Consider the following 14,352-nt stretch of genomic DNA (forward strand, 5'->3'; position numbering starts at 1 on the left):
TTAAACTTGCATAGAAGTTTAGAGTTTGAAAAAGAAAATGGTTGAAAAGATAAGGAACATAAAACACTTGTTATTCTAAAATTACGAATATAATACGTAAATATTTAATATCTTCTATTATTATACAGTTTGATATGGTATTTAACTATTACTAGATTTTGATCTGCACGACCGCACAAATGTTTGTTTTCAGTTATTATATATATATATATATATATATATATATATATATGAACAAATTAATATATGCATTAAACAATTTATTAAATATCATATTGTATTATGTTTATATTCAATTTTGATCCGCAGACTTTTTAAAACCAAATTTCTTATTAGCAATTTTTTACGTTTATTCATTTCAGATAATATATCATTATATATACAAAAAGTCTAAGATATATCAATTTTTATACATGTATTATATAGTTTTCGAATATCAAATCGTTATGTTACCGTATTATATTTTTAGCATAAATATTTGAAATTTTTATTCTCTAGAACACATTCTCACTTTCAAATTACACATTAAGACACTTCTCTTATGTCACAAAGTTTTTCTATGCGTAAGATTTTTTTATCTTCTACGACACATTTCAATTTTAGTATTACACGTTTAGGCACTTCATGCATGAGACACACTTTCTATGTATGTTTTGTCCTATATACCCTCAATTCTAGTCAATACTCTTTCCCCAATTCACTTTCTCAAAAACCTAATTTCGAATCAAAAAAACAGAAACCTCTCGATCCCTTCCAAAACTTCAAGACTTCCTGATCGATGAAAAACAAGAAACTCAAATCACCAGCAAAATATTATAAATCTGGTACCTGTAAGTCGTCAACGACAACCAAGGTCAGATCTTTTTTATCTCGATATCTTCCAATTTCATTTCTTTTTTGGATTTCATGAGCTGATTTTGAAGTCCTTCTTTTTCAAATAGGTGACAAACAATCAGATCCAGATTCTCCTACTATGAAGAACAAGAAACACATAATCGCATATGAGGGTCCTTCTGACAACCAAGGTCGGATATTTTTTTGGTCTCAAGCTTACAACTCTTCTTTGCGATGGAGGAACTAAAGCTCTGTTGCCAAGCTCTGTTGCGATGGAGGAACTAAAGCTCTGTTGCCAAGCACGTCCCCTATGGTTAGCCAAATCTCTTGCTCTTATTACAAGTAAAAACTTAAAGATCGTTACTTTAGCTAGTGTTTAGATTCGAATGGATGTGATTTAGTTTAAAATATGTTTTTTTTTTCTAAACATGAAAGAAAGATGGAAGTGTCCACATAGGCGTCCACATTAATTTGTTCACTCACATGAACTTGTGTTCACATTTGTCTACATTTTTTGTGTCCACGTTTTTTTGTGTGTCCACGTTTCTTCAATCCACATATTCCATTTTGTAAAGAAAACTCAAATGAGTGGTCAAACTACATTCGCCTAGCTAGCGTTTTAGATTCGAATGGATGTGATTTAGTTTAAAGTCTGTCTTTTTTTTTTCTAACATGAAAGAAAGATGGAAGGGTCCACATAGGCTGTGTCCACATTTGTTCACTCACATGAACTTGTATCCACATTTTTTTGTAAGTGTGTGTCCACGTTTCTTCAATCCACATATTTCATTTTGTAAAGAAAACTCAGAAGTGGTCAAACTACATTCACCTACATTTTCGTATGATTCAGAACTTTGCCGCTGAAACATTTTCCTACTTCAAATTAGAAATAAACAATAAATCATATGATTTATGAAAAAGCTGTAAAAGCAATTTTTGATTGTGTGTTTATTTAACAGAAAACAAAAGTTAGATATAAAATAAACTTATTTTATCGATATATTGTTTGTTATAACTTGTCCACAAAAATAAATCCATGTATACTGCGACACTGTCTAATATAACTTGAAAGAAAACCAAACATGATAACTCTTTAAAAAAAATTACTCTTCGCGAAAAAGCAGAAATAAAGGAAATCACAAAACGACACACTCTCTGCCATTTCTCAGATCCACCAGCGAAGGACATTTTGGTTACAAATAAAGACAGTACATCAAAAATGTGTCTCTCCAACAACAAGTGTCTTATAGCGTTAAAAAAAAAGAATAAAGTGTCCTATTTGGTAACTTAGAACATTTTTTCTCTTTTTGACACTTTTAGACACGATCTGCTGGAGAGACACTTTACATAGAATCCAAGAGGTGTTTTGGACAGAAATGCCCTTCTTGAAGTAGACTGAAGTAGACGTACTTCTGTTAAAAAAAAAGAGACGTGCTTAAGTTTTGAAGTAGTTAGTTTTTGGTTTATTTTATATTATTGTTATTTTTATTTCCCTTGACATTTTCATTTACTTTTATCTCAAATTTTAAAATATATATATTAAAAGTAATTGTCACATTGAACTATATACAAAATTCTCTATCTTTTAACATCTATTTTCATATATATATATATATATATATGAACATATATATAGAAAAACGTGGATATGGACACAAAAATGTGGATAATAGAACTATAGATTAATTGTGGACATAGACACCAAAATATAGATCATGAATGCGTACATGATTAAAAAGCCCGACATTATAACTAACAAGATTTGAGAGGGTTCACATTATTCCATAAAAAAATTGTATAAGCCAATCTAAAGAACTGTATAAGCCAATGATCAACGCTCCGCATACGAGAAATTTTTGGACTAAAATCATTTTCATATCCAATAATCTTGACTGAAATTGCATAAGCAAAGCGAACAATTGCTTTAACAAAGAGTTCCCAAAACAAAACAAAAAGTAAACTAACTAACCTTACATGTCGGAATCTGTTTCTTAAGGGGAGCAGTTGCGTTTGCGGAGTTTTGTTCGACTGTGTTTCAGAGATGATGGCCACAAAACAGACAAGTTTGAAGAAGAAAATGATTCTGATTCATGGAGTGGGGGATCAAAATGGATTGGAGTGAGACAATAACAAGAAATTGCAATCAGATAAATCCATAAAAAGGTGGAACTAGGGTTCGTGAATTGGAACATATTTGGGAAAGTGCCTTTCTCGATTTTTTTTTTTAAATCACCAAACAAAAACAAAAACAATTAAAGCATAAAAGGCAACTAGAGTGAAAAATTGGTTAAGAGGGTATTATGGACATTATGCAAGTAGAATGTGTCTTGCAAGTGGGATGTGTCTTATTGTGATATTGTAAAGTCAAAATGTGTCATAAAGAGTAAATTTTTCATAAAAAAAAAAACTTTCATTTCTATACACCTACCACAAACCGTAAATCAGTTTGGTCTCCACTAATTAGACATCATAAATGGTCTCCACTAACACCAACTCATTTCTTGTTTTATTTCGTCCAACAGAGGGCAATTTAGTCCGAAATCAGCATATCCAAGAGAAGAAGTGCCCATTCAGTAACATGTGCCTTAAGATGTCAAAAAGGTGAATAAAGTATCTCAAATGGTAACACACTCTAAATATTTTACATTTATGAAATTGTTTGTACAAATTTATTAATTTAATATAATGTTATCATATTTAGTTCAATATAATAGTTTGATTTAATATGAATTATTATTATTATTAAATAGATAATTTTTTTTTTCATTTTATAAATGATAGCTGAATATTTACTAATCTATAATATAATGAGAGAGTTGGGGCTTTCCCAGCGCGCCACGTCAGCCATCTATGGATCCCACATTCATTGATTTTCTTCGCGTGGGCTTTATTATTAATCTCAACATTTATTTGTTGTATGCTTCATAATGATCTCGGTGGCCCATTTGTAACTCAGTTAATACCCGACTTCTGATAGAATCCGATAACTCATCTTCTCTATCATAGCAACGATTTACGAAAACCACACCCACATACCAACCTCTACGTCTTCTTCGATTAAATCCATGTACTGTTTATCTTCTTATCTCTTCATCTCCCAGATTTTACTCAGAGCATCAATTATGGTTGCGTTGTATAACCGATGGAAATTCTCCCCTATAAATATACTTCATATGACACATCGGAGCAGTGCATGTCGTCTGAAGTCAAGGCTAAATTGAATTGGCGCAGACTTCAATCAATCCTCGACAATTTCCTCCTTTTCGGCTACTATTGCTCAAACAGCCGTCTCGCCCTTGATGATCTCCACTTTAGTCTGACTTCTCTGAGGTGGTGGTTGGCCGGATCCGCCTTTTGGGATTCAAGGAACATTGAAAAATGGTGAATTTGTGTGTCACCCTCCTGCTAGATGAAAAGGTATCAACATCTTTCTCCTAATCTTTAAAGTTTTTATCGTTGTTTTTATCAAAAAAAATCTGCAAAATAACATATAATAAAGCCTTACTTGGGTGGAAGATACTATAGCTCGTCGACATTCTTACAGTCGACAAGCTCAACTAGTTCTTCGTTTGGGTGGAAATCCATTCAAGAAGGAAAAAACCTATTACAAAAAGGTTTAATCTTGCAAATTGGAGATGGAAGAAGTGTCAGTGTATGGGAAGACTTATGGCTCCCATGAACTCCTCCTCGCCGGGTAATATCTCCTTGTCTACAACCTAACATGAAAGTATCTGAGTTTATAAATCAGAATACAGCTACATGGAATCTGGATAAGTTACAAATGTTTTTTCTTCCGGAAGATATTGAAGCGATAACATCTATTCGATTATCAAGGTACCACTCCTCAGATCATTATGTTTGGCCATATACAAAGAATTTAGAGTATACGGTTAAGTCGGGCTATTGGGCGGCTACACATGATTTCATGGATAATGCAGTAATTCTTCCTCCGTCAGGGTCTGTGGTTCTTAAGACTTGGATATGGAAATTGGAAATTCTTCCTAAAGTACAGCAGTTCTTATGGCGAGTAGTGTCCAGTGCTCTGCCTACTTATGTTCAACTTTGCTCAAGGGGAATATATACTGATCCTATTTGTTAGCGGTGCTGTCAGGAAGATGAAACTATCAATCATGTGTTATTCCTGTGTCCGCATGCTCAAGCTACATGGCGATGTTCTGATCTATCTTTCCTACAAATCCAATCGCTGAATTTGGAGGATAATCTCTCTGCTTTATTCATGGCTATGACTAACGACGATGTCCCAAGTAAGATAGCGAAGTTGTCGTTTTGGGTGTTATGGTATATATGGAAATCTTGGAATGAGTTTCTATTTGCTAAAACGAATGTTCATCCAATAGAGGATATCCATAGAGCTATAGCTGCCAATGATGAATGGAATGCAGTTTATATTAGTAAAAGATCAGTTCAGTGTCCTCCGCTTAAGTCTTCAGCTTGGGAACCTCCTCCTACCGATTGGTTAAAATGTAACTTTGATTGTAGTTTCAGAAATGATACGAGATCGGCGGGGATTGGTTGGATGATACGAGATACGAGTGGTTCTTTTCTGGTGGGTGGAATGGCTCGACTGGATAATGTGGTGTCAGCAGTTCAGGGAGAAGCATTGGGGCTTTTATTTGCTCTGCAACAGGTTTGGATTCGAGGTTGGCGAAAGGTTTGGTTTGAAGGTGATTGTGTAGAGCTTACTGCTGTAATTAATCAAATGGTCCCTCACCATTTGCATATTGGTAATGTCCTTTATGATATTCGTCACTGGATGAGCTTATTACCAGATTGTTCTTTGGCCTCCATAAATAGAGAGAGAAATCAAGCTGCAGATGTTCTGTCCCGACGTGCTTTTCTTGAAGACAATGTTGTATCTTGTTTTTCTGTTCCTCCTTCTTGGTTACTAAACTATTTGTATTGGCCGTATACATTATAGTTATCAATAAAGGTTGTTAAAAAAATAAAAATAAAGCCTTACTTGGATTTCAATAAAGGGATCTTGACGGGTATTTGCATATCAGGAAAACAATGCTCTGCTTTAATTCAATCAAACTACATATTCAGATAATAACACTGGGTCGTCTTAGAACAATTCAAGACCTTCCCTAAGCTTTTTAATCATCATTATATATCCACGTTTAATTAAAGTTTGATATAGTTTAAAAGAGATTCATCAAAAGTTTGTAGTTTTGTTTTGCAGTGTAACATGTTCATTTATAGTTTGGTCTCTGTGGTTCGAAAGTGTTTTTCTCATTAACATATTGACATTGTTTTGTTCTGTGGGTTTTATTTTAGGTGCCAAAAACCTCGACTGATGGAGGCTAAGATCGAGAAGCTGAGTCTCACTCTGGTGAATCAACCGGAGTTTCTGTGAGTAATCATGTTCTTTACTGAATGAACACGTACATCTATGAATCCTTGATGAGTGAAAAATATGATTTTATTGGGTTTCCTTAGAAAGAAGAAAGATTGAAGTTAGCATGCTCTTTTATATCTCTGTAGTTTGTGAAGAAAACAAGCCGGGACGACGGCTGAACCAGTGAATCGTTCGGTATCACCAGATAGAGGCAGATCAAAGAATGCAGCTTTGCCATCTACATCACAAGAGACTTGTGGTAGATTAAATGTTTAAGGCATACTTTGAAAGAACTTTTTCTAGAGAACTAGGAAACTCATATCATGTTGTGATAGGTATGTTAGTTTTCTCTTTATGAAGTATCAAGCAAGTTGATATTTCCTTTGTTTAGTGTTCGTGGATATATGATATATCTATAATCTATGTCCTTTGTAGGTATTGGTAAATGCATTCGTACGACACAAATAAATTTAAACGTTATAATTTGAAGAAATGCAAGTGTTTCATGTGAAAACTAACAGGTTCTTACATACACATGGAAATTTTATTGGTTGATTCAAAATTATTTCTAAATACTGCATATTCAAAGGCTTCTAGATTAGCCTGTCCCATTAGAAGTTATAATAGATGAGCTATATCTGCCACTATCTGTACGCTTTCAAATTTAAAATCAAGCAGTCATGACCATATCATTCTCTTGGCTATTAACATCACAAATTCAATAAATCCCATCAAACAATGGCTATAAACCCTTTAATGATCGAAATACATTGCCGAGCCGGTGAAATATTCATACGTTATCATCACCTCCACATAAGCGTTAAAAACCCTTAAAGCTATTTTAAGGAGATTGTTGCCAGGCACTGCTGGCTCACAAATGGATTAATAAGATTTCATGCAAGAAACTTCACATCTTCTCTGAGATCTACCGTGTCTCCAAGCAACTAAGCCCATCACCAATGGTGAAAAAAACTTTACTAGCGATCTGGAATTGAGTTCTGATGTTTGGAGTACAACATCCCAGAATCCCACTACAGCAGGAATACTATACTTGGCTACTTTATGAAGGTGTATGGGAAGACGATGCTGTAGCAGAGCTAAAGTAGTTCATAAAGTGTGACATGAACTACTACATCAGAGAGGCGGTTTCTGAGAAGCACGCATCAAGACCGATGCACTAAAAGAAGATTTAATGAAGAGGGACATTAAAGGAAGACTTGAAGAAGAAGCAATCGATCTAAAGAGAAAAGGAAGATTGGCTTATTCGCTGAAGTAGAAGAAATGGAAAATTTCCATTGGATAGATAGATTAGATCTAGGGCTTCATCAAAGATATATAAAAGAAGCGTAGGCACTGAGGGAGAGCTTTTAGCAATAGAGAGTTTTGTACGTCCTAAGAAGGAGAAGCAAAGCATCTAGGGGTTAAGAGCTTAGGTGGTTCAGAGTCTGTCTTAGATCTCTGAACGAGTTGACTAGCAAACAAGTCGAGGTTTGTCTTGAGCTTGTTTGATTTATTGCTTTTAAGAAGAACTTGTAAGAGCTTTTGAAAGAATAAATATAGTCTTATTTCTTGGAATTGAATAACCCTGTACTACGGTGTGTTCTACATAGCGTAGCTTGTTTATCTTACATTAACAATTGGTATCAGAGCAGGTATCTGTGCTTTGTCTATTTAAACAGGTAGATCCTGCGGAGTAAGATGGATAGCTATCGCGAGTTGGTGATAAGTTCCAAAGTGATCTTTGAAGTAGGAAACTATGGATTCTGGAAGGCGCACATGAAGGCTACAATCAAGGGTATTGACCCATTGGCGTGGAAGGCTGTGGAATCTGGTTGGAAATCACCTGTTGCAAGAGCCGAGGATGGGACAGACGTTCCAAAACTGGAGGAGCTCTGGACTGATGATGAGAACAAGATGGCTAAGTTCAATGCTCGTGCACTAACTGTCATACATTGCAGTGTAGCAAGGAAGCAGTTTGAACTAATTCAAGGATGCGAGGCAGCAAAGGATGCATGGGATATTCTGCAGAAGCATTTTGAAGGAACCTCAAAGGTTCAGAGTTCTAGAAAGGATATGCTTGCAACAAGATTTGAAGAGCTAAAGATGGAAGAGAATGAATCTGTTGGAGATTTCAGCTCAAAGATTAGCTCACTGGCACAAGAAGCACTTACGCTTGGGAAGAAATACAAAGAGAAGAAACTTGTGAAGAAGTTCCTGAGGTGCTTGCCGTCTAAGTTCATGGCATACAAAGCAGCTATGACCATCTCCTGTAACACTGACGAGATGACATTTGATGAAGTGGTTGGAATATTACAAGCTCATGAGATGGAAGTGGCTGGTGTGTCTGGTGGAATGAAGGAAAAAGGAATTGCTCTTGCATCAGTTGAAAAGGAGCACATGGATGATAACGATCCTGTGAGTCTTCTGGTCAGAAGGTTTGATAGAGCTCTACGAAAAGTGGAGAATAGGCAGAAGAAGTTTGGCCAAAGTAGGAAGACGTCTGAGCCAGAGAAGAACTACATGAAGAATGATCCTAAGTGCTATGAATGCAAGGGGTATGGTCACTTTCGAACTGAGTGTCCCACAGTGAAAAGAAGAGAGATCCAGTGTCATAACTGCAAGGTATATGGACACACTCAAGCTGAGTGCGAGTCGGATGGTAGGAGAAAGCCAGAAAAGTCCATGATAGGAATCAATGACAGCGAGTCCGACAGCGAAAGTGAAGAGGAAGTGAACAACTTTGTGGCGTTTCTAGGAATCGTGGAATGTGATTCAGGATCTGAGAGTGATGCTGAGCAAGAAAATGACTTAGATGAAAGCTGCAAGGAAGTTCGAGAGACGCTAGTGAAGCTGGGAACAGAGAATTTGGCCTTTGCTAAAGAGAAGGCACGACTGGAAGTTGAAGTACAAGTGTTGAAGGATGATCTCAACAGGGAAGCTGAGTTGGCCAAGGAAAGTGTGAATCTGATCAAAGAAAAATTGGTCCTGTCTAAGCAAGCGGACGAGCTCAGAGAAGAGTTACTTGCTGAAAGAAAGAAAGCAGCTGATCTTCAAGCTGAATTAGATCAGCAATATCGGAAGATTAAGATGCTCACGGGAACCAAGCAACTTGACAAGATTCTGAGCAGTGGAAGAACTGAAAACTCATTGATGGGACTTGGTTACACTGGAAGACAGAGCAGCTCAACAGGTACAACGCGCTTTGTGTCTGGAGGTTTTGTCCATGCTGAAGAAACTAAGACACAAACTACTCCAGCTCAGATTAGTGGATGTTTCTTCTGTGGGAAGTTTGGTCATTACAAGAGGTATTGCTACAAGTATCTGGAACGGGTCAAACAAGTATGGAGACAACACACGTTTTGGAGAATAGGGAAGACTTCTCGAGGCTGGATGAAGAAAACTGACTTGTATCCTAAGATAGTGACTGAGCCAAGAAGTACCGTACGATGTAACATGGCGCGAGTGTCAAGTGATTCTGAATCTGAGGAACCATGGTACTTCGACAGTGGATGTTCTAGACACATGACGGGAAACATTGAGTATCTAGACAAAGTGTCAAAGGTAAAAGGAGGAAAGGTAACCTTTGGAGATGGAGGCTGTGGTGTCATTCAAGGCAAAGGTACAACATGTAACTCAGAAGTACCTAAATTGGTGAATGTCTACTTTGTCAAAGGATTAAAGACTAATTTGATCAGCGTGAGTCAACTGTGTGATGACGGACTTACGGTGTGCTTCTCAGCAATTGATTGCCGTGCCATAAATCAACATGGTGTAACAGTACTACAAGGTGTGAGATCTGGCAATAACTGTTACATGTGGGAAAAGAAGGTTAAGTGCTTGTCAGCTCAAGAGAATATTGATCTATGGCATAGACGTTTGGGACATATGAACTTCAGGAATCTAACGAATCTAGTATGCAACGACTTGGTTCGAGGAGTACCCAAACTCAAGATCGATGACAAGATTGTGTGTGGTGCATGCAATGAGGGAAAGCAAGTCAAGATACAACACAAAAAGGTACCGGATGTGCAGGCAAAGGCACCATTGGATCTAGTTCACATGGATCTCATGGGTCCTATGCAAACCGAGAGTATCGGAGGGAAGAAGTATGTGTTTGTACTAGTAGATGACTACACCAGGTTCACTTGGGTTCGGTTTCTCAGGGAAAAGTCAGAAGTGTCTGAGAGTTTCAAAATCTGGGCGCTTCAACTCATAAATGAAAAGGGAGGAATCAAGAAGATACGCAGTGATCATGGTGGTGAGTTCGAGAATGAAGCCATGACTACTTTTCTTGAATCAAGAGGAATAGCTCACCAGTTTGCAGCACCTTGGACACCTCAGCAGAATGGAGTTGTTGAACGGAAGAATAGAACTCTACAGGAAATGGGGAGAGCAATGCTTCATGGTAATAAGATAGCCAAGAGGTTCTGGGCTGAAGCACTCAGCACAGCGTGTTACACAATCAACCGTGTGTATGTCAGAAAAGGGACAACAAAGACACCGTATGAGATGTGGACAGGCAAAACTCCTAATCTTAGTTACTTTCATGTTTTTGGATGCAGGTGCTACATACTGAATGACAAGGACTATCTTGGGAAGTTTGACTCAAGAAGTGATGAAGGATTCTTTCTGGGTTATGCACAGTCTAGTTCAGCATATCGAGTCTACAACAAGCGGACATAATCAATTAAAGAATCAGTGAATGTTGTATTTGATGATTTGTCTGTGGTTGTAGGTGATGACATGGGATCAGATGAAGAGGAAGAAGGTGGATCATCCGTAGCTGCTACTGAAGTCATTGAGGAAGGTCCTATCGCAGATACAGTACCCCAACCAGTGATTCAGCAAGTTCATCGCAATCATTCGAAGTCTGATGTGATTGGAGGGATTGAAGAAGGACGAAAAACGCGTGGAAAGGTGATCAACTTTAAAGAAATGGTACAGTTCGCATGTTTCGTCTCATCAATGGAACCTAAGACACACACTGAAGCGCTACGTGATGAATATTGGATTGTCGCAATGGAGGAAGAACTTGAACAGTTCACCAGGAACAATGTGTGGGAACTTGTTGCTAGACCTAAAGGAGTAAACGTGGTTGGCACAAAGTGGATTTTCAAGAACAAGACTGATGAGCATGGAGAAGTAGTTCGTAACAAGGCAAGGCTTGTAGCTCAAGGATACTCACAGATTGAAGGAGTAGACTTTGAAGAAACCTTTGCCCCAGTTGCAAGATTGGAATCCATTCGGTTGTTTCTAGGAATGGCGTGCATTCTGAACTTCAAAGTGCATCAAATGGATGTGAAAAGTGCCTTCCTCAATGGAGTCCTTCAGGAGGAAGTCTATGTTGAGCAGCCAAAAGGATTTGAGGACCCAGTGCATCATGATTATGTGTACCGACTGAAGAAAGCACTATATGGGTTGAAGCAAGCACCACGTGCATGGTATGAACGACTCACAAAGTTTCTGTTAGAAGCGGAGTACATCAGAGGGAGTATAGACAAGACGCTATTCTTCAAGGAAGTTGGAAAAGAGATAATCATTGTTCAAATCTATGTGGATGACATTATCTTTGGGGGCACGTCACAGAAGCTGGTGGATGAGTTTGTTCAGAATATGACTCAAGAGTTTGAGATGAGCATGTGTGGTGAACTGAAGTACTTTCTTGGACTTCAAGTGTCTCAATCAGAGAAAGGTGTCTTCATCTCTCAAAGTGCATACGCTAACAGTTTCGTAAAACGATTTGGTATGGAGAACTCCAAAGTTTCTAAGACACCCATGAGTACATCACTGAAGCTGGCACGAGATGAAGAAGGAGAAGATGTGGATGTCAAGCTCTATCGAGGGATGATTGGCAGTCTGTTGTACTTGACTGCGAGTCGACCAGATTTATCATTCAGTGTTGGTGTGTGTACACGATATCAAGTGATACACTAAAAATGAATCCTTGCTACTGCCAAGTTAACAGTTGCAATTGTAGTACTTGAGATTCAAATCCAGAGGACCAGTCTACACTCTAGTTCTATGAGTTCTGAAATCAAGCTAAGAAGAAGATAATGATTTGGTTTAAAAGGTGACGTAGAGAACAAGTAAAAAGCACAAGCAGTAAATTCAAGTTAAAAGGGGTCAATCTAGGATGAATGCGAGTGATCTCAATCACGACCGAGCAACTATTCAGGTTCGATGCGGTTCTATCTAGAACTCGGATCACTCAGCTGGAACACTCCACTGTCGTGGCAGTGATCACTTTGCAGATCGATCTCACCACCTAACTGTCGTTGGGATGAGGATCGATTGCAAGCTTTAGAGAACAGGTCCGATCAGTTCACAATGCACCTTAACATCTACTTTCGTGTGGCTAAGGATGCAGTGCTCATTCATACAGGATCTAGCAACCTATTACACTTTTGATGCACAGATTTACTTGGGATCAAACGCTAGATGATCAGTTTAACGCAGGCATGAAATGATGAATGAATGAAGATTTGCTAAATGATAACCTATCTATGCTCAGTCGCGAATGCACTCTATCACCCTAGATTAACAGTCGACTACTCAATCATGATGCAGAGAAGAACAACAGATGAAACTGAAATACTCATGATCAGATTAAGAAGAATAAAACTAGGGTTCAGGTTGTTCTTCGAATGAAGAGGTGAGCCGTCGCCCTTACAAAAAGCTTGAATCCAAAAGTATGAAACTTGTCTTGCAAAAACTAGCGTAAGAAAATAGAAAATAGATAGGTTGCGTTTTATATGGAGGCGCCAATCAGAAGAAAAGAGATTAGGGCAACAGGGCTTCAATTCCCGAAATAGGAGTTTCCATATTCGTCTGGAACAATCTCCGGATCACTCCGTCTGCTTATTCCGCTTGAGATAGAACAGTCTCGGGACTGTTCTCTTGAGTGTTCCCCGCATGAATGCTCCAAAAGGACTTCTTTTCATCAGGCACCTTCTCTTCTTTCTTCTGCTAACTCCAGACCTGTAAAAGGTCAAAAAGGACTAGACTAACACGAATTAGTGACTTGAAACAAATGAAAACATATATACAATGATGTGAAAAACACCATATATCAATTCCCCCAGACTTAGATCCTTGTTTGTCCTCGAACAAGGCAAGTACCAAGAACAGGGAGAAAGGTTTGAAAGCGTGGGAACTCGCTTATTCTCAGCAACCATACTCTTACCACAAATCTCTGAACCATACAAGCTGTAGATTAGGACCACACACACTTACTGAGAACCCCCTGATCACTGTTCGAAGATCGGCTCCTTACTCTACATCTCAAACCTGAAAAGGCAACACTTTCGAGACAAAACTCCTTATGTTCAATTAAGATCAGCGTGAGCTTCTTGTCACAGGCTCTACTCAGAGAGAACGGGCTAGGTATAGAACATGCTAACTTTTATGGTGGAGTTCAAGAGTGTTTAGGGTTTACCAAGAGCGGGTGCAGGATATCGCACAAAATGGTCGTGAGAGGACGGCTCCATTGAGGTCCACAGTCCTTACTCATCTCTGCTAATCGGACTGCTCTCCGATAGATCGATCATAAGACTGCTCTGCGCGATTCAACTTCCCCTTCAGAACACTTCACTGAAACCACCATTACTTTCTCAACTTCCCCAGTGGCATGCATCATAGATTCTTCCCCTTCTCGTCACCAGTAAATCAAAGCAAAAACAATTTTTTTTTTTTTTTTTTTTTAATATATCGAAGTACAAAATGCTGGGGTGACGAGCAAGGAGGTAACAAGTGATGTACATGATGCCACTGGTGATTCATTCTGGTCTGTTCTAGCCACTTACTTCTTCGTTGTTCTCCATGGTATCGGAACAGGCACCTCGGTTGTTCCCTTTCGTGTCGGAACAAGCACTCCGGTTGTTCTGCCTGCTTCCACTGTGTGAGCATTGATGAGTAAGAACTGCGTCGATCCTTTCCTCTCCGACCTTTTTGCACATATCTGCACATAAAGTACTAGAAAAGCAAATGCATGAGGGTGGAATAAAGGTCAGGGTTCAAGGTGGGAACTAGCTAAAGATGAGCTAGCCACTCAGGAACAGCAAGAGGGATAAAAATCGGATAAGAAGTCCTGAGTGTAGTTCTCATTCTACCCTGATCTAGTGCCCATGACAAGAAGAATTAAAGTCCAGATTAGGTTCAGA

General features: G+C 38.3%; 2 protein-coding genes across 2 annotated transcripts; both read left to right on the forward strand.

The window, feature by feature from the left end:
* The first annotated feature begins 5,077 nt into the window (after positions 1-5,077).
* Positions 5,078-6,211, forward strand: LOC130499038 (uncharacterized). The gene is made up of 2 exons (XM_056992930.1): positions 5,078-5,736; positions 6,133-6,211. Exons 1-2 carry the CDS (start codon positions 5,078-5,080, stop codon positions 6,209-6,211), a joined length of 738 nt encoding a protein of 245 aa, XP_056848910.1.
* A 1,680-nt stretch (positions 6,212-7,891) lies between these two features.
* LOC130499039 (uncharacterized) lies at positions 7,892-12,127 on the forward strand. The gene is made up of 4 exons (XM_056992931.1): positions 7,892-8,314; positions 8,375-10,695; positions 10,756-10,826; positions 10,929-12,127. Exons 1-4 carry the CDS (start codon positions 7,892-7,894, stop codon positions 12,125-12,127), a joined length of 4,014 nt encoding a protein of 1,337 aa, XP_056848911.1.
* The last annotated feature ends 2,225 nt before the right edge of the window (positions 12,128-14,352 follow it).

Source organism: Raphanus sativus, chromosome 8 (genome assembly GCF_000801105.2).
Source record: "Raphanus sativus cultivar WK10039 chromosome 8, ASM80110v3, whole genome shotgun sequence".
Classification (NCBI taxonomy): domain Eukaryota; kingdom Viridiplantae; phylum Streptophyta; class Magnoliopsida; order Brassicales; family Brassicaceae; genus Raphanus; species Raphanus sativus.